This window comes from Ictalurus punctatus, unplaced genomic scaffold (assembly GCF_001660625.3).
Source record: "Ictalurus punctatus breed USDA103 unplaced genomic scaffold, Coco_2.0 Super-Scaffold_100071, whole genome shotgun sequence".
NCBI classification, from domain to species: Eukaryota; Metazoa; Chordata; class Actinopteri; order Siluriformes; family Ictaluridae; genus Ictalurus; species Ictalurus punctatus.
Genome location: NW_026521092.1, coordinates 232,501 through 253,470, shown reverse-complemented (window position 1 = coordinate 253,470; position 20,970 = coordinate 232,501). Strand labels below are relative to the sequence as shown.

The 20,970-nt window shown below is 42.7% G+C and overlaps 1 protein-coding gene across 1 annotated transcript in view; it reads left to right on the top strand.

Moving 5' to 3' along the window:
• Positions 1–9,555: 9,555 nt before the first annotated feature.
• Positions 9,556–20,970, top strand: part of clcn2c (chloride channel 2c) — a 75,587-nt gene continuing 64,172 nt past the window's right edge. The window contains exon 1 of the mRNA XM_053679204.1: positions 9,556–10,230. Within this exon, the coding sequence (XP_053535179.1) occupies positions 10,180–10,230 (51 nt within the window). The 5' untranslated portion in view covers positions 9,556–10,179. The remainder of the gene's footprint in view (positions 10,231–20,970) is intronic.

The following is a 20,970-nucleotide window of genomic DNA, read 5'->3' as shown; positions in this document are numbered from 1 at the left end:
TTGCTTCAATAAATAACATTATCATGTAAAAACTGTATTTTGTGTTTACGCAGGTTGCCTTTGTTTTATCTGAGATGTGTTTTTATTTCGGAAACAATTTAGTATGAGATATACACACAAAAAAAGGAAGAAATCAGGATGGGGGCAAATACTTTTTCACAGCACTGTATGGTTGCTGGGAAGAGGATGGAACATCATCATCAATTACCACACTGAAGTTGGTTATTTTCCTGTAACATCATGCCCTCGTGTTTTATTCCTCTTATACCACAGCAGCATGTCAATGATTACAATTTTTATTTATTGAAAAAGTCATATTTTTTTTATCCATTTAAAGTTATGTTTAATGTTCATGAATCAAGTTAGTTCCTATTCTCGCTTACATTACAGCAGCTATAAACAGTCATTCTCTCACCAGCCTCTTTTTTTTCTCTCTTCAAGTTAATAAGACAAAAAAACAAAAAACAAATGCAGCTCGTCATGTTCCCGAGAAAGAGCACGGCGTAAACTCCTCTGCCCTGTGATTGTTCAACACGGACATTAGCTAGGTTAGATAACTAGCTTGTCTCTGGAAATCCTCTAATCTTCAATGGGATTTTGACCTTATTCGGGTCCATCACAGACAGAGCTCATACATACAGTGGGGGAAAAAAGTATTTGATCCCCTGCTGATTTTGTGCGTTTGCCCACTGACAAAGAAATGATCAGTCTATAATTTTAATGGTAGATTTATTTGAACAGTGAGAGACAGAATAACAACAAGAAAATCCAGAAAAACGCACGTCAAAAATGTTATAAATTGATTTACATTTTAATGAGGGAAATAAGTATTTGACCCCTCTGCAAAACATGACTTAGTACTTGGTTTAAAAACCCTTGTTGGCAATCACAGAGGTCAGACGTTTCTTGTAGTTGGCCACCAGGTTTGCACACATCTCAGGAGGGATTTTGTCCCACTCCTCTTTGCAGATCTTCTCCAAGTCATTAAGGTTTCGAGGCTGACGTTTGGCAACTCGAACCTTCAGCTCTCTCCACAGATTTTCTATGGGATTTAGGTCTGGAGACTGGCTAGGCCACTCCAGGACCTTAATGTGCCTCTTCTTGAGCCACTCCTTTGTTGCCTTGGCCGTGTGTTTTGGGTCATCGTCATGCTGGAATACCCATCCACGACCCATTTTCAGTGCCCTGGCTGAGGGAAGGAGGTTCTCACGCAAGATTTGACGGTACATGGCCCCGTCCATCGTCCCTTTGATGCGGTGAAGTTGTCCTGTCCCCTTAGTAGAAAAAAAAACCCCAAAGCATAATGTTTCCACCTCCATGTTTGATGGTGGGGATGGTGTTCCAGGGGTCATAGGCAGCATTCCTCCTCCTCCAAACACGGCGAGTTGAGTTGATGCCAAAGAGCTCCATTTTGGTCTCATCTGACCACAACACTTTCACCCAGTTGTCCTCTGAATCATTCAGATGTTTATTGGCAAACTTCAGACGGGCATGTATATGTGCTTTCTTGAGCAGGGGGATCTTGCGGGCGCTGCAGGATTTCAGTCCTTCACGGCGTAGTGTATTACCAATTGTTTTCTTGGTGACTATGGTCCCAGCTGCCTTGAGATCATTGACAAGATCCTCCCGCGTAGTTCTGGGCTGATTCCTCACTGTTCTCATGATCATTGCAACTCCACGAGGTGAGATCTTGCATGGAGCCCCAGGCCGAGGGAGATCGACAGTTCTTTTGTGTTTCTTCCATTTGTGAATAATTGCACCAACTGTTGTCACCTTCTCACCAAGCTGCTTGGCAATGGTCTTGTAGCCCATTCCAGACTTGTGTAGGTCTACAGTCTTGTCCCTGACATCCTTGGAGAGCTCTTTGGTCTTGGCCATGGTGGAGAGTTTGGAATCTGATTGATTGATTGCTTCTGTGGACAGGTGTCTTTTATACAGGTAACAAACTGATATTAGGAGCACTCCCTTTAACAGTGTGCTCCTAATCTCAGCTCGTTACCTGTATAAAAGACACCTGGGAGCCAGAAATCTTTCTGGGGTCAAATACTTTTTTCCCTAATTAAAATGCAAATTAATTTATAAAATTTTTGACATGTGTTTTTCTGGTTTTTCTTGTTGTTATTCTGTCTCTCACTGTTCAAATACAACTACCATTAAAATTATACACTGATCATTTCTTTGTCAGTGGGCAAACGTACAAAATCAGCAGGGGATCAAATACTTTTTTCCCTCACTGTAGCTCCACCCCCGAATCACAGCACATCATAGCTGTATTTATAAAAGAATAACTTTTCCCGTGCCCCGCCCGTTTTCAGAAAAAACTTTTGCAGCCTGATTACAAATTAGACAAGGATTTACACAAGCTAACTTGTACGTAAAGTTTCGATAGGTTACAATTTGTGCAAAGGGGGTTAACTGTTAATAGGTTAAGGTCTGGTGAGGAGGCGGAGCTAAAAGTTCAAAGCCTGAAACTGTTCAAAGCTTTGAAAGACTGAAACTCTATCAGGGCTTTATCTCTGAAGCTCACTTCATCATCCTTTCCCCAGGTCGAAGGTCATGCAAGTCGCCATTTCATCGTGAAGTGAAAAACTAAACACTCACAAACATCTCTCTGTGATGGTCTGATTTACTTCAAACAAATGTAGACGCCAATCAACTGTAAATCACAAAGATATTCATGGCACATGTATGTTCAGCCACGCCTACAAAAACGCCATAAAAGGCAAAGCTCATAGAGAGCTGAAAACAACACAACGACGAGTAAACAGTGACAGAGTCCAGATTAAACTCCTCTATACGGTGACGATACGGTCCGTCGGTCCGTCCGTGTTGATCATGGATTTGTTTTGGAATCACGTTCTTTCTGGTCGTTTATACGAAGCGACTGAGTTTCACAAAATGTTCGTTCAGTTGGTGTGTAACTGAAATAGATACGTGATTTCAACGCGACAATGCAATCCGTATATAAAAATGATCACTCGAAGTCTCCTTATTACAGAAATGTACAGAAACTCTGTGATGTGACTGATTTAGAAAGAAATTTATCCGTATCTGGTTTGATATACGAGACACGGTGTGAGGACAATTGGTTCTTTTTGGTCCTTCTCACACACACACACACACACACACACACACACACACACACACACACGTAGAGTGTGTCTTTACCTTGACAGAACTTTCTAGACCTTCAGTCTGCCCACCTTTTACAATTTACTGTAATCATTAACCACTATACCTCACAGCTATTAAACTCTGTGTGTGTGTGTGTGTGTGTGTGTGTGTGTGTGTGTGTGTGTTTGTGTGTGGATGTTTCTTGAAATTGAGGGCAGCATTATTCTTTCTGGAAACTGAATGGTACACACACACACACACGCACACACACGCGCGCGCATGCACACACAAGTTTATCGATTTCATATGACTGATTTACATTGTGCTCAGTTTCTGCTCATCGCGAACATTCCAGAAGAACTAAGATGAAAAGAAGTGCAAAATGTTCAGCAGAAACCCATCATCATCATCATCATCACACACACACACACACACACACCCACCAATTACTTTTATTTGTGCATGTTGACGTGTTTGTTACTCTGTGTGATGAAGGCGGATTTAAAGCCTGGTTGATTGACAGCTTCACTCTGTGTGTGTGTGTGTGTGTGTGTGTGAACTTTTTCCTATTTTTCTCTGACACTAGCCGATTTCACCCGACCACACCACACACTCCTGTTTTTAACACACCCGTGTCCATGCGGCCGTCGTTTGTTCCCCCGTCACTCTTGTAATGTTATCGAATATAAAATGTTTTATCTAGCCCTTGTTACAACACGTCTCTTAAAACTCTGACGTGCACGAGGGGAGTGTGTGTGACAAATACGCAACACTTTTCTAACTATCCGGCTAGCAGAATCGCGTTCATAAAGTACCGTCAGCTACGCTACGACTGGAGTGGTTAGATACTCGGAATGATGTATCGTTAGATTGCTCCTGTTTACATTTATAAAGATGATCGTATTCTCATGTTGTAACCAGCTACGTTTATATGCAGCCTAATAATCTGTTCATAATTAAACTTACAGCTCGGTGGGAGGAAATGTGGAGAATAATTGAATTATTTGCTAAATAGAATAATCAGTGTGTGGACTTTTAAACTCTTTTATACTCCTTTAAACGCTTTTATACTCCTTTAAACTCTTTGTCTACTTCCTGCTGTGTTTCTTCATTTGAACAAACAAAAAGTTCATTTGAAAGACTTCACCTTCTGTTATTTCAGTGAGGACGTTCTGAGGATTTTTTTTTTAGACAGACCTGACGCAGCACTCCAACACCATGAATTAGCTCATTTAGTACACTGTTTACAATTTTTTTATTATTATTATTATTTTTACATTTTTACATTGACATTACTTTACATCTTGTATTTGCAGCCATTTGCTAACGTTTTAGCATTTGATTAAAAATACACTCTTTAAGGGTTCTTTAAGGATAATGAATGGTTTTCTCAGCTTTGTAAGAATGTTCTTCCTAGAACCCTTTCCTCTAGGGAAAGACTGTTGTTGCATTCTCCAAATTGAGAAACTTTAAAGGTTCCATCAGAGGAACAACCAAAGAACTGTTACTCAGGATTTTTTGTTTGTTTTGCGATCGTTCCGGCCAAAAATGCTTGATTTTGCTGCGTTTTTTTTCTTTTCTTCAAAATTTGTGATGCAACTTGAAAACTACTCGAATTGGCAAAGTTGCAATCGCGGGAAATAGTTCTGCGCGCTCTTTCACAGTGACGCGTGTCGGTAAACGAGACCTTTTAGCTGTACTCGTGTTCAACGCACGTGAATCGAAGAGGACCTTTGCTGAATGTGCGTCGTGATGATGTCACATGACGCGTCTCGGCCCAAATCTGCGGAAAATCGGAGGGCATTTTGAAAAATCGCACGTTCCTCTGAATAGTACGGAGTTGGATGGATTTTGAGTTCAGTTCTGCGAGCGCAAAATCACTAAATCCTGGAGGAACTAACTAAAGGTTCTAAATGTTCTAAAAGTGTGCTTCCCTTGTTTGTGGTATTTATATTTTTACTTCATTATTTTAATGTTACATAATGTTATATTTGAATTTAGACTACATTTTATGTTTTTTACTGCATTATTTTTGTGCAGCAGGTGAGCTACCATGTGTACCTTATTAGTTTTTTGTTTGATTACTGTCCTTATTACTATTATTATTATTATTATTATTATTATTTGTTGTTGTTGTAACATTATTATGATATATTTCATGTTATATTTTATCTGTAAGGAGATGTTTATGTAACATGTATGGAAGGAATATCCAGCGTCAGTGCTTTGTAATGTTCAGAGGTAAATTATATAATAATGTTATTATTATTATTATTATTATTATTATTATTATGCACAGTTCATTCAGACCCTGCAGCCGAGACAGACTTAATAAAAAGCTCTCAACTTTTACTTGAGCTAATAAAGTAACACAGCGACAGGATTTCGGGCAGCGAGGGAAAGTGTGTGTGTTATTGCAGCTCGGGGCCTGGGTGTGTGCAGTAAAACAGTGCTGTGAGTGAACACACCAACCAAAACCTTATCCTAAACCTGCCAACCTGCCAATGTGACATTAACAATGGGTTATAAATCGCCAGCGATCAAAACTGTTAACTCAGTGGCGGTAAACTTTAAAATGTCACTTCTGTAGATTTATTAAGGGCAATAAACCTTTTAATGTTTCCAGTTGTGTTTAGGCAGCACTGTGATCAATGAGGAGACTGTCGGAATGGCCAACACACATTACAGGCTCTATGTACGAACACGACGAACAATTTATTATGGTGCAGGATCAGCTTTAACTCCACTAACTGCATTGCCAGCATTGCATTGTGGGAAAACAGAAAGCAAGAAAGTGTTAAAACATCAGCTGCAGATTTTTTTTTACATATTTCAAACATACTATATATCAGATACAGTAGAAATAGAGCGAAGAACACAACTACGCATAACAATGTGTATAGATATACACTAAAGAAATACACACACACACTATATATATATATATATATATATATATATATATATATATATATATATACACACACACATATTTGCAATTTTTCTTTTATTTATCTCTGATAAGATTACTAGTAATCATTACATGCTCTCTGTCCGGTATGCAAACGCAACAGAAAGTAAACAGTAAGTAAAAATTTTATGAGTAAAAATCTTATCAGTGTCTGATGATATCTCGCTCATTTCCTCGTTTCCAGCACCGGTTATGGTCCATTGTCCAGAAGTTGTTTATCTTACATCGACCTTTTACCTTTTATCATAGTACAGTGGACATAAGAAGTCTACACACTCCTGTTAAAATGGCAGGTTTTTGTGATGTAAAAAAATAAACCTAAGTTAAATCATGACAGAAACTTTTTTTTTTATCTTTATTGTGAAATTGCGACAAACACCCGGAATTTTTTTTGGGGAAAAAAAGTCAAACGAAAAACTTCCAATCCCCAGTTTGCATAAGTGTGCACATCCTTTTATAAGTGGGAATGTGGCAGTGTTCAGAGTCAACCGGTTACTTTCAAGCTCCCGTTAAATACTAATTATTATACACCTGCCATCAATTAAAGTGACTGATCATCCCCATATAAAGTCCTGCTGTTCTTACAGGATTTTCCTGACATCTTCTTGGTAACATACAACTGGGACCACAAAGAGCTTACAAAGCAGGTGCGGGATCTCATTGTGGAAAAATATCAATCAGGAGAGGGTTACAAAAACATTTTCCAAGGCATTGGATATAACAGTGTGAATACTATCATCAACGAGTGGAGGAAATATGGCACGACAGTGACACTACTAAGAACAGGACGTCCCTCTGAAATTGAGGAGAAGACCAGGAGAAAACTGGTCAGGGACGCTGTCAATAGGCCTACAGCAGCATTAAAAGAATTGCAGCAATTACTGGCAAGTACTGGTTTCTCCCTACATGTGAAAATAATCTCACAAATTCTTCATATCTCTGGGCTTTGGGGTAGGGCGGCAAGACGGACGCCTTTTTTTAACCAATAAATAAATAAATAATACGTCCAATCTCCCAAACCAGGTGGAATAATGTGTTATGGTCTGATGATACCTACTTGAAACTTTTGGCTATAATACCAAAAAACACAGCACATCACCAGAAGAACACCATCCCCACGGTGGTGGCAGCATCATACTTCGGGGCCAGTCAATTCTGGTGCAAAACCTTAAGGCTTCTGCTAAAACACAAGACAAAGAGGAATTTCACCTTTCAGCATGACAACGACCCAAAACAACTTGTGTGAAAATGTATTTGCCCCCATAGTTACTCATTCTCCAAATCTATGAAACTGCATTAATAATGCAGGGGTTCAGATGGTCTAGACACAACCAGGCCTGATTACTGCAAACTCTGTTCAATCAAATCAACACTTCAATAGAACTTTTTCAACAGCATGAATTTGGTTAAAAGGTCTTACCCAGTAACACACCATGGCAAAGTGGAAAGAAATTCCAGAACTGATGAGGAAGAAGGTGATTGAAATACATCAGTCTGGGAAGGGTTATAAAGCTATTTCAAAGGCTCTGGGACTCCAAAGAACCACAGCGAGAGCCGTTATCTCCAAATGGGAAAACACGGCACAGTAGTGAACCTTCCCAGAAGTGGCGACCTTCCAAAATTCCTCCAAGAGCACAGCAATGACTCATCCAGCAAGTCACAAAAGAGCCAAGGACGACATCAATGGACCTGCAGGCCTAATTTGCATCAATAAAGGTCACTGTTCATGACTCCACTATCAGAAAGACTCTGGGGGAAAACGGCTCCATGAAAGAGTGGCGAAGTGAAAACCACTGCTAACCCAGAAGAACATTAAGACTCGACTGAATTTCTCCAAACCACACTGTGATGATCCTCAAACCTTTTGGGAGAATGTTCTGTGGATTGATGAGCTGAAAGTGGAACTGTTTGGAAGACAGGGGTCCCGTTACATCTGGCGTAAACCAAACACAGAATTCCACAATAAGATCATCATACCTACAGTCAAGCATGGTGGAGGAAGTGTGATGGTGTGGGGATGATTTGCTGCTTCAGGTCCTGGGCAACTTGCAGTAATTGAGGGAAACATGAATTCTGCTCTCTACCAGAAAATCCTAAAGGAGAATGTCCGGTCTTCAGTCCGTAAGTGGAAACTCAAATGCAACCAGATTATGCAGCAAGACAATGAATTTATCATAGTAGTAAATCCAAGTCGTAGAAGTAAGTGAAAGACTGATCTCCAGTTATCGGAAACGTTGGTGGTACAACCAGATTTGAAGGTTAAGGGACACTTAGTTTTTCACATTGGTGATAGATGTTGGATAACTTTTTTTTGTTGTTGCTTCAATAAACTGCAAATAAAATAAAAACTGTGTTTACTCAGGTTGCCTTTGTTTTATGTTGTATTTCGTTTGAAGATCTAAAACTATTCAGTATGAGATGTACACAAAAACAGAAGAAATCAAATACTTTTTCACAGCAGTGTGGGTTAAAATTTCACGATAAAGTTAGAAAAGGTTCTGATATGATTTATCTTGGTTTCATTTTTTTTTGGACCTCACAAAAAACTAGCGTTTTAACAGAAGGTGTGTAGACTTATTATATCCACTGTATGTATTCGTCACATAAAACTATGGACAAATGCAATTTCCTAAAAGTCATTTAATCCAATGTGGCCCTACGTCCTTACTTTCCGACTGTTGTCCGGAATAGAATGAAACGATTGTATGTAGTGTCGTTTATAATACACACTATATGACCAAACGTATGGACCCCTGACCATCACATCCATATGAGGTTATTCCACAAACTGTTGAAGAACTCGAGTGTCCTGCACAGAGCCCTGTCCTCAACCCCACTGAACACCTCTGGGATGAACCTGAACTCCAGATCTCCTCACCCAACATCAGAAGCTGACCTCACTAATGCTCTTATAGCTGAATGAACACAAATCTCCACAGCCACGCCCCAAAATCTAGTGGAAAGCCTTCCCAGAAGAGTGGAGCTTGATATAACAGTGAAGGGGGAATAAATCTGGACTGAGATGCTCATCAAGCATCTATGGCTATGATGGTCAGGGGTGCACATACTTTCCACCCCCCATATAGTGTACATTTTAATCTCAGTAGCCCAGCAGCCCATCTCAACACTTTCCCAGGACCTCATTAAACATTCAGGACAGCTGTACATGTTGGAAACCTGACCTACAGAAGTCCAGGGTTTTCCAGAACCATTCAGTATTCATGGGCAAGATTAGATGACCAAGTTAGATTAGTTTGGAATAAAAACAAGCCATTGGAATGTAGTTTGAAGCTGTGAAGTAGGTTTAGGTGACACATTCGTCGAACATCAACATTTTTTATTTTTTTTTTTTATGAACATGATGTTTGTTTTGTCTGTACGCTAATTAATCATCTGCTCTCTCTCTTTGACGTTTTATCAGTTAGGTTCCATACATAAAATGTAAGTTTCTGATCCTGAAACCCACGTAAACTTTTAACTCGAAGCGACGGACGAACTGTTTCACACTCTGAGCTAAATGCTAACAAACTACAATGAACCCGGACTCGAGAACACGCTGAGCCGCTCGCGCCACATCAAACTTCAGAGAGCGGACTGTACCATTGTAGAAAAAAGCGTAGGGGGGTGGAGAAAGAACGCGAGAGAGACTTTGGCTCCGTCCAAAACAGCACACTGTTGTTTTACAGAAGTATGATGAATTAGTACGCAGCCAAAGAGGCTCACTCATATGGCACACTTTGTAGTGCGGTAGTGTGCGGTTTTAGACCTAACCTCTGATTTCCGCCGTGGTCCCGCCTCGGCTCGCGTGAGGAAACGGGACTATTTGCGGAATATAAAAGATGAACAAACTCCGGTTTACGTTATGCAACACTCGCTCTCTGTTGACTACTGTCGCGTGACGCGCGTGCAGACTTTATGGCACAGTTTCGCGCATAAATCTTCGGTGTCCGTGCGTGCCCGTGCTCAGCGCGTGTCCCGCCGTGTGTTGTGTTGGGCTTCACTTCGTGTCCCGAGCTCCGGTGTGTGCGCGCGAGGCGCAGCCTGTGTCTCTCCCCATCTCCTCTACTGGTCTCCGCGAGCGTCTGCACACAGCCATGGCCGGAGACGGTACGGATCAGCGCGCGCTGCAGTACGAGCAAACTTTGGTGAGTTCACAGTCAAGTTTCCACTTCACTGCACGAGCGCTGTGATTCTAACTGGACGGTTCACTTCACAGTGTTCACTGTGCGCGCGCGTCGGGGGGATTCTTGTTTGTTTGTTTGTTTGTTTGTTTGTTTATTTGTTTTCAAATTGCTTCATCTGTTACGGCGCGTGCGTTATCACTGCAGTCGCGGATTGTAGATACAATACTGAAATACAAACACATTTATCTTGTTTCTTATTTATCTCTTTCTGAATTTGTTTTGTGTTGAGTTGATTTTGTTTATCTTTAGTTTATTGCATTGTTTGTATAACAATTTTCTTATGTAGTCTCACCTCTTTATTTTTTCTTTTATTATATAGTATTCTCTCACTTCTTTAATTATTTACTCTTATTTACTCTTCTCTTCTCCCTTATTTCTGTTTTTGCTTTTATTTATTGTTGCTCAGTTCCATATTTATTGCATTTATTTATTCTAAAAAAAAAATTATTATATGCTTTTAGCTCACATCTATCTGTCTATCTATCTATCTATCTATCTATCTGTCTATCTGTCTATCTATCTATCTGTCTGTCTATTTATCTTTCTTCACTCTTGTGGCCTCTCTGTGTGTGAGATAACAGTGAAGATAAACGCTTCACACTATAAAGTGTAAATCTAAACTCCTCTAAATCACCCAGTTTTAAACTACAAGAAACTTCTGACTCTAAACGTCCGACTCCGAACCCCCGACTCCAAACTCCTGATTTTGATCTCCTGACTCTAAACTCCTGACTCCAAACTCCCTACTAAAAGAAAAAAAAAACTTCAGACTCTGACTCAGAACCCTTGACTCCGACTCCCACAGTGCTGCTCTGATCACGCGTTGTACGCTCGCTGTGATTGGTTGAGATTACGCGAAAGGATTTTTGTGAATAAATTTCCACGTTGTCATACTGTTAGATAAAAGATTGTAAACAACGAGACTTCTGATCGTCTGACTTTTGTCCGAGTTTGTTTATTGTTGTTTACTGTTTGCTCAGAGTAGGGTTGGGGATATCTTGATATCTTTATGTTTATAAAAAACTAAATGTAATTACGGTTTCTCTTTTTCATTGGTAAATATTTATCATTTCTTTTGTGTATATATATATATATATATATATTTTACCTATAAAATCTAAGAGAAATGAATTTTTCTAGCCATTATGTAATCGGCATGCGCGAGTGTTCTGCTGGTAGTTTGAGTGAACGTGAATATCGTAATACATATTGTGTACTGTAGAAATGCCTTACAGTATCGCGATGTTAATGTTTTGATTTATCGCCCGGCTGTAGAGGTCAGAGATTGGTCAGGATGCTCACAGCGCACAATAACAGTTACGGTTGGTTAAAGGACTCATTTGCATATTGCAGCATAATCCGATATCAGTAACAAGAAGATCGATTATCACGATACCGACACTGAGACCGATCTATCGACCAGCCCTGATGTACATACGTTCGCGTACGTGTGTATCTTTGTGTCTGTCTTTCTATTTCTAGCTTTTGTGCTCTCATTTTTTCATGCACTGTTGATGGTTGCAGAGGTGTGTGTGTGTGTGTGTGTGTGTGTGTGTGTAGGCACATGAGCCTTTGTGTTTGTCTAGTTAGAGAGGACCGGCTGCATTTCTGTGCAGGAGCTTGAGCAGCTATGGGACGAGCTGTCCCCAATACTCTCTCTCTCTCTGTCTCTCTCTCTCTCTCTCTCTCCAGCTGCAAGACAAAGGCACTGTGTGTGTGTGTGTGTGTGTGTGTGTGTGTGTGTGTGTGTGTGTGTGTGTGTGAGCGAGCCCTGAAAGGATCCACAGTTTGTCAGTGATGCTTTCTGAACGCTGAAGCCTCCCACAGATTCTCATACGATGCTGAAAACAGTTTCTCTGCAGCGTTATGCGGCATTCTGGGTAGCGCTGTCCTGAAACAGGGAATATTCGGATAGAAAACGAATGTATTTTTATCTAGAGTTCTTACTAGAACGTTGTTCACTTCAACACGACGTTCCACACATTAATAAGAACATAAGTCTGTCTCAGTCAGCGTCGCACCACAGCGCTGTTGGGTTCTGGACTCTGATTGGTCAGAAGGTGTTGGTTCATTTTCTGTTGTACAGATATGTGTGTGTTAGGCTGCACTGTGTAGATGAAGTCAGTAATGGAGTTCACTAGAAATGCTCGTGATGGAATCTCAGCTCCGCCCTCGTTGAGCCGGGGATGTGCGGGGCAGGACGAGTTCAGATGTCATTTTCATTCCTTCCTTCATTGTCTGTTTTTATTTATTTATTTATTTATTTATTTTTAGGGCGAGTTGTTGTCTAAAAATAATTCTACAAGTATTTATTTTTCCATTCTCTCAGCTCTCTGTACATCTCCGGGTTGATCATTTCTTCTGGTGGAGTGTGTTTGTGTGTCATCAAAGGGAGATGGCGGGTAAATGTTTGTTCTATTGCCTCCAAAAATTTTTCCTGGGTGTGTGTGTGTGTGTGTGTGTGTGTGTATACACACATTTATCAACATTGAATAAGTAAACAAACAGATAAATAAATAAATAAATGGGGTACGAACAGAGAATTGAAGTTCACACCAGACTTCCACCTCGCAGCGTTCCCAGCGTCCCATAAACTTTCAAAAACAAACGAGCTAGCTATTTAAAAACCCCGAATTAGCTAGCTGTTTACTGAACCAAGCTTAACTGCTTGATTATTTATTTACTTGTTTGTTTGTTTGTTCTTGTTTTTCTTCATCAAGCTGTAGGAAATAGTTTGGCGTAACCGTTAGCTAGCAGTTAAATCCTTTTTGCTTCCACACCGAGGCTTTTCTCGGTCGCAGTAATGAACCCACATGATCCCGAACCCACGATCGTGGTCGAAACCGCGTCGTTCCGAATTAATTATAACATGATGACACCCCGACGGCGGTAACCGCGGTAACCTACCTGATTGGCGCTCTTTTGATGTTTTATCAGAATGTTTTCTGTTTTCGTGACCGAGTGATATTTCTAGTGTCCGTACAAGATGATTACGCATCGATCCGGCGTCTCGAAAACGCGCACACGCACTCCTTACACGGGAACGATAAATATCGAAGCGGAGGAGTCTGGCCCTCGGTAAAAACAGATCAGAGAGAGTAAATGAGAGAGAGAGCGAGTGAAAGAATGAAGGAAAAACAGACCACAACACAAAGAAAGAGTGTAGCTGCAGGCCACAGTAAACACAGGAGAGTCCAAATTAAAGCTAGTTAAAGACGGAAATGACCGTGTGTGTGTGTGTGTGTGTGTGTGTGTGTGTGTGTGTGTGTGTGTGTGTTTTTTTTTCTTTCCCTCAGATGTTTTCACGTCATTCCTTTTACAGCACAGTCTACTCAAATATATCAAATATTATTTCATTTCTGAGGCGCGGAGGTGAGTTCAGAGTCTTCTCGAGCTCCCTCAAGATCCAGTGTCTTAACGTATTTAGGATCATCTCCCAGTCAGTTCTCAAGGGGGGGAGGGGGGAGTGGAGGCGGGGTTATGCAAATGTGCGCTCTCTTAAACGTCGTGAGTCGATCCTACAGCGAGGGTGGAGATCTTCTGCGTTTGAAGACCCCCGCGCTATGGTGTGGAGTGAAATGGTTCGAGAGCGGTGCGGACGTGGAGTACCGTCGGCTGGCGTAGCCGAACCTAGCGTGGAGCTGAAAACGCTACGTAGACTAGCCTAGAAATGATTTACAAACGGTAGCACTCGAGGCTTAACATCTGTAAAATATCAACTAAAATCTGACTTTCTTCACTGAGATTAAGAAATTTCTATCAGCTGAAGGCTCTAAAAATCACAGCGTAGGGGTTAAAGCCGGGGGAAGATCATTGTGGCGCTTTAATCCTCGGGAAATAAAACGTACGGGGCTTTAAAAAAGGAAAAGGTGCTGGGCTTGAAGCGAAAGATTTGAGATTTTTTTTGTCCAAGATATTTAAAAAAATTGTAGAAATTGCAACCTGGGGGAAAAAAGTAAACATGCATGTATACATAAAGAAAAAAAAATCAACGTAGTCTTGTAGAACTTCTAATACATTAAAGACCGTAGGAATAAATCAGTCCTGGTAACTTCAAACTTGTAGGAGTTGAACTTCTGACTGGAAAGTTAAAGATGTGAAGTGTAAGAAACGTGGGCGTCTAAGGCTAAACAGTTGTGTTGGGAAGTGTGAAAAAGTAAACGCACGACTAGAGGCTTAAAATAATGAAATGAACTGAAAGTTTAAACAAATCGGTGCTTGGAGGTTGTCCGGGTTTGAGGGGCGGAGCTACTCGAGGTGAAAGAGCTGCTTCTCCTGACGGGAACCTGTGAGGTCGGACGGTTTCGACACGTCTGTGTGTTGAGTGAGGTTCAGGATGGACCCCGTGACTTCTGACGGCGGGACACGTACGAGGTCCCGCGCTTCAGCGTGCTAACGGCGTAGCCGTTTCTCGAGTGCACTTAAATGTTATCAGTGTGTACAGAGACTTTGTGTAAACGTGTGTGTGGCCCAGAGGATGTTGTAACTACGGCCGGGCGATACCGTACGCACACAGCGCGCATGCTGAGAGCGTGAGACGGGGGACCGTCGTCCTGCGCGAGCGTGAGACGGGTAGCGATGTTTTGGCGTAGGCTGGCGAGTCTGATAAAAATAAAAGCATATAAACGTAATGTACGTGACTGTGGCTGGGTCGAGTGTGCGCACGCGTGTGTGTGTGTGTGTGTGTGTGTGAGAGAGAGAGAGAGAGAGAGAGTGAGAATTATTACCCATGTGCTCACTAAAGTACAATGACAAGGATGTAATGTGTTAATATTAACATGCAGAGGTCAAAGGTCACTTGCAGCAGTTTTCCACCCATTGTGTCTATAGTAAACACTGGATTATTACTGAATCTGTCTGTCTGACTGTCTGTCTTCCTCGGTTCCACTGCATCAGTGTCTTGTACCTGTCTGTCTTAACATTTTACAGTAATTCTGACTTAACAGTGTGCCTGTTGGTTTGTTCTATTTCTCTCTCTCTCTGTCTCTCTCTCTGTCTGTCTGTCTCTCTCTCTCTGTCTGTCTGTCTCTCTCTCTCTCTCTGTCTGTCTGTGTCTCTCTCTCTCTCTCTCTCTCTCTCTCTCTCTCTCTCTCTCTCTCTCTGTCTGTCCTGTTATTGTGTGTCTCTCTCTCTGTCTGTCTGTTTCTGTCTCTCTCTCTCTCTCTCTCTCTCTCTCTCTCTCTCTCTCTCTGTCTGTCTGTGTCTCTCTCTCTCTCTCTCTCTCTCTCTCTCTCTCTCTCTCTCTCTCTCTCTCTCTCTCTCTCTGTCTGTCTGTTATTGTGTGTCTCTCTCTCTGTCTCTCTCTCTGTCTGTCTGTTTCTGTCTCTCTCTCTCTCTCTCTCTCTCTCTCTCTCTCTCTCTGTCTGTCTGTCTGTCTGTGTCTCTCTGTCTGTTTGTCTGTCTGTGTGTCTCTCTCTCTCTCTCTCTCTCTGTCTGTCTTACTACTTTCATAGTTGTCGGTCTATCTCTCTGTCCCTCAGATTGTCCTACCTGTCTGTCTGTGTGTGTTACTTATTTCTCGTTTGTTCTGTCTCACTACCTGTCTGTCTGTCTCTCTCTTGAGGTGACCCTACTGTTGTCAGTAAAAACACATTAGTTACAGATCAGAAAACACGTGTGTGTGTGTGTGTGTGTGTGTGTGTGTGTGTGTGTGTGTGTGTGTGTGTGTGTGTGCGTGCGCGCGTCCGCGCTTAGTCTGTTCCAGTTAAATCTGGTTGCTACAGTAAACATTACAGCACTGGAATCCACTGTTCTGATTATAAAATGTTAACTGTAAAACACACACACACACACACACACACACACACACACACACACACACACACACACACACGTACGTGTCTTTAGTGAGGTGTTTGCTGTACATCGTGTTCTGAACTCCTGACCCTCACCTCAGGCAGGAGAGGAAATATTTTGACGTTATTAGTCTCATCCTTTTTTGTTTTTTTTGAATGAAAGAGTTCTTTGATCCTTTTCTAATCTGTAAATTGCGGCGCTGTCGTCATGGAGACGTTCAGATCGAACGCTCTAGAACATGTCCCGGCGTATGTGGAACTTCTGCTCCAGTCTCCATGTGCTTTACTCACAAAATATCCCTGGCCCGAAGCCTCGGTTTATTATTTCTAATATAGATTTAATGACGCTTCTAATCCGCCGCTCCTGATACGCTGTAACCATGCCGACGGGCAGAAATATCGGTTCAGACTCCGCCCATGTTTCACCGCAGACCCGAACAACACGTTTAATTAACGTCCAAAAGAAAAGCTTGAGGAAACGACCTCCGGACTGTAACCATAGCAACGGCTATATAATGGACATGTGGGCGGGGCTTGAAAAAGAGCAAGGTGATTTGCTGCCATATGGATGTTCTGTTCTGTTTGTCTGTCTTATCTGTCTGTCTTATCTGTCTGTCTTATCTGTCTGTCTTATCTGTCTGTCTTCGTTGTATGTTTGTCATCTAGTCTGCCTCTTTGTCTGACCTGTCTGTCTGTCTTACAGACTTACCTGTCTGCTAGTCTTGCATACCTGTCTTACTGTAGTTGTCTGTTCGCCTTACTGGTTGGTCTGTCTTACCATCTTATTTCTCTGTCTGTCTGTCTGTCTGTCTGTCTGTCTGTCTGACTGACTGACCTGTATGTCTGTTGGTCTGTCCTATTTATCTCTCTTACCTGTTGCGCTAATTGTCGTACCTGTCTGTTGTTCTGCCTTCCCTGCCTATCATACTGTCTATCTTAGCTGTCTTACTCTCTCTTACCATCTTACTTGTCTGACCTGTCCGTCTTACCTTTCTGTCTGTCAGTCTGTCCTATTTCTCTCCCTTACCTGTCATTCTGTCTTACCTGCCTGTTTTACCGTTGTCTTACCTTACTTCTCTCTGTCTGTCTGTCTGTCTGTCTGTCTGTCTGTCCTGTTTCTCATTTGTGTCTGTCTCATCTCTTTGTCTTACCTGTCAGTGTCTTCTCATCTTACTCCTCTGTCTGACTGTCTCTAGCCTTACAGTCTGTCGTATCATCTTACCTGTCTGTCTGTCCTGTTCCTCTTTTATCTGTCTCGTCTCTGTTTTACCTGTCTGACTTGCCCATCTGTCTTCCCTCTCTGCATATCTTACCTGTCTGCCTCTCTGAGGTGTTCGCGATCACGCCGTCAGCCGGAGTTTCTCCGGTGTACTTGAACGGTTCTCGGTGTGTACAGAGACTTTGTGCGAGCGTGTGATTGGCTGTGAGGATGTTGTAACTGTACGCGCACAAGGCGCACGCTGAGAGTGTGAGACAGGTACCCGTCGTCCGTCGTACTGCACGAGTGTAAAGCAGCTAACCCGTCTCACGCTTCTGTCTTCTCTTCCTCTTTCTCTTTGTCCTGTCTGTCTGTCTGTCTGTCTACCCACCTGTCTGTCCTCCAGCTGCAGTCAAAAGTATTCAACCCCCATCGCAAAGCAGGTTTATTGACCAAATTCAACTTGTAATGACTTCTCCAGTCAGGAAGCCCTTGAGTTTGGTATCAGGTGTGCTCGAGACAACTCCTGTTCTGAATGTGTGTGCTGTTTGTGTGTGTGTGGATTCTGTTCAGGGGGGTGAATAATTTTGACACTGGAGAAATGATTTTCAGTTGAATTTGGGGAAACCGCTTGAAGCGTTCGTCGTGTCGAACGATTTCAACTGCTTTTGTTCGGTCTGTTCGCCGCAGCTGAAAGTCTGTACATTTTGACAAGATGTCAAACCTGATCTGCGATGGGGGTCGAATACTTTTGATTGCACCTGTAACTGTGTGTCTTAATCCGGTGTGCGTTCTCATGACTGACCAGATTGCCTGTCTAACTGGTTGGTCTGTGCCACTGTTTCTGACCTCTCTCTCTCTCTCTCTCTCTCTCCCTCCCTCTCTCTCTCCCTCTCTCTCCCTCTCTCTCTCTCCTTCTCTCTCCTTCTCTCTCCTTCTCTCTCCATCTCTCCCTCTCTCTCCTTCTCCCTCTCTCTCCTTCTCTCTCTCTCTCTCCTTCTCTCTCTCTACCTCTCTCTCCTTCTCCCTCTCTCTCCTTCTCTCTCTCTCTCTCCTTCTCTCTCTCTACCTCTCTCTCCTTCTCTCTCTCCCTCTCCCTCCCTTTCTCTCTACCTCTCTCTCCTTCTCTCTCTCTACCTCTCTCTCCTTCTCTCTCTCCCTCTCCCTCCCTTTCTCTCTCCCTCTCTCTCCTTCTCCCTCTCTCTCCTTCTCTCTCTCTCTCTCCTTCTCTCTCTCTACCTCTCTCTCCTTCTCTCTCTCCCTCTCCCTCCCTTTCTCTCTACCTCTCTCTCCTTCTCTCTCTCTCTCTCCCTCTCTCTACCTCTCCCTACCTCTCCCTCTCTCTCTCTATCCCTCTCTCTCTCCTTCTCTCTCTCTCTCTCTCCCTCTCTCTCTCTATCCCTCTCTCTCTCCTTCTCTCTCTCTCTCTCTCTCTCTCTCTCTCTCTCTCTCTCTCTCTCTCTCTCTCTCTCTCTCCTTCTCTCTCTCTCTCTCCCCCCCTCTCTCTCACATGTTTCTCACATGTTTTAATCTGCAAACATTAGTCCCACACCTCGGTTCAGGGAGCAGGAGTGTGTTGGATGTTCCGGATGTTTCCGGATGTTACCCTGACGCGTGGTGTGTGTTGGCGTGTTCGCGTGTTGCCGGTTTGCCGTGTAATGATCACACGCAGGCAGTTATTTCTGGAAAAATCCGAACTTCCTCTTCTGGTCACTGAAACGGCTCACTGCTCCGTCATCTGGACCTAAAAAGCTACACTTGTGTAACCTCTATGACCTTAATGAGATCTTTTACTCACACACACACACACACACACACACACACACACACACACACACACACAGAGGAAACTGTGTACATGTACACACTGCATGACATCTGTTATTAGTTTGGGTTTTGACCTGTGTGTGTGTGTGTGTGTGTGTGTGTGTGTGTGTGTGTGTGGGATGTGGGGGGGGGGTTTAACTCAAGTCTAGAACCCTTTAATGGTTGTTGTTCTGTGTACTGGTTAAAACGGTTCAAGTTTTAACCCATACTGGATTGTACCCATACCCATCACGAAGCCAGGTCGTACCTGCTGATGACCCTTTACTCGGCCCGTAGTGTTCAGCATTGTTCCTCAACGAAAACTTAACACTCGAAGTAAAATATCGCTGAACGTTATTACAAAAATAAACCGTACTGACTGGACCATGGAGACGTACTGCACTTTTCACATTTTGTTTACTGAAATAAATATGAATATATTTTAATTATTCATGCATATTAAAGTAAATAAGAGCTGCATAGCAAACTGAAGCAGAACGTAGCGCTCCGAATACCAATTAAAAATAGAGACATCCAAAATGAATCAAAAAACACTTCAAATAACACGTCAAAATTAGCCAGTGGCGGGTTTTTATTTCGCCTCTAGAGGCCGCTCTCGTACCGCGGACCCTTCTCCTTAACGGAACCGTGCTAACGGACGGTAAAGATCGACGACGTGAACAGAACCTGGTCATTTTGTTTAATCGCGGGTCTAACGTTAGAGGATCTTTATCGCACGCTATCACACGGTCTGTTATAGTTTATTCAGCTCTCGTACAGCGCGACGAGGAATCGGGTCGGCGCGAACGCTTTCCCTCGGGCGGGACGGGTCCAGGTATTTCTCTTTCAGTCTGCAGCTGCTACACATGCAGGACACGCCTCCGTCTCCTCGCGGTTCCTTTCAATAAGGGCTACTGTTCAGAGTCAACTAGCTTCCTCTCTCTCTCTCTCTCTCGCTCTCTCAGCATGGAGAGAAAGCTCTACTCATCCCTCAGCATCGTTTATCCTTGCCCTCGCTCTCCCGGGAATGCTGATGAACGGGATGAAATGGATCGCGCTCCTGACATCACACACTCTCCTCCTTCACAACACTTTATCCGATCTCGAGCGTTCTCATCTTAAACGTGACGCTCGCTTTTGGAGGCGGGGTTAGAGAGAGGCGGGGTTAGAGAGAGGCGGGGTTAGAGAGAGGCGGGGTTAGAGAGAGGCGGGGTTAGAGAGAGGCACTGATGGGGGAGCAATGGTTTATGGCTGCTATAATGAAAGTGAGAACAGGTCTGAACTCATCTGCTGCGGTGGTTTTATTGATCAAACCGAGACTTGTCATCTCTTTTTATCCGTGTGACATCCTGCTGTATAACTTCAATATCTACAGTCCCCTCCGAAAGTATTGGAACGGAAACGCCAGTTCAGTTGTTTTTTACGCTGAGCGATGAAGACCTCGGGGTTTTATTGCCGGACTCTCCGTTTCTAAGACGGTTCTATAAAGTTTTATGAGCTTTTATAGCGGTCTTGTACTTGAACGATTAAAAGAAACCTTTTTGTGCTTTTACTGTTGTGTTTTTACGTCTCCATAAACGTCAGCGCAAGTCAAAAGATCAAAAATGAAGTTTTATAGTTCGTTTGCTTATTTAATAAAACCGCTCCTAAGAAGGGATTAGTACAGTTTCTTCATGGGAAACAGTTCTGTGTGTGTGTGTGTGGGGGGGAGGGGGGGGGTGTATGAGAACAATGTGAATGCTTCATGCTTTGAGGTCACATGACGTTGGACGTTGTCCTTTCTCTGGCGTTCGGAGGGTGTTTGTGTTCAAAGGGAGATATCTTGGCGTTAAACATGATAGCGCTGCTGGACAGCGTGTACGTGATCTAGACTTCTAAATAAAATAAATAATTCAGCTGGAT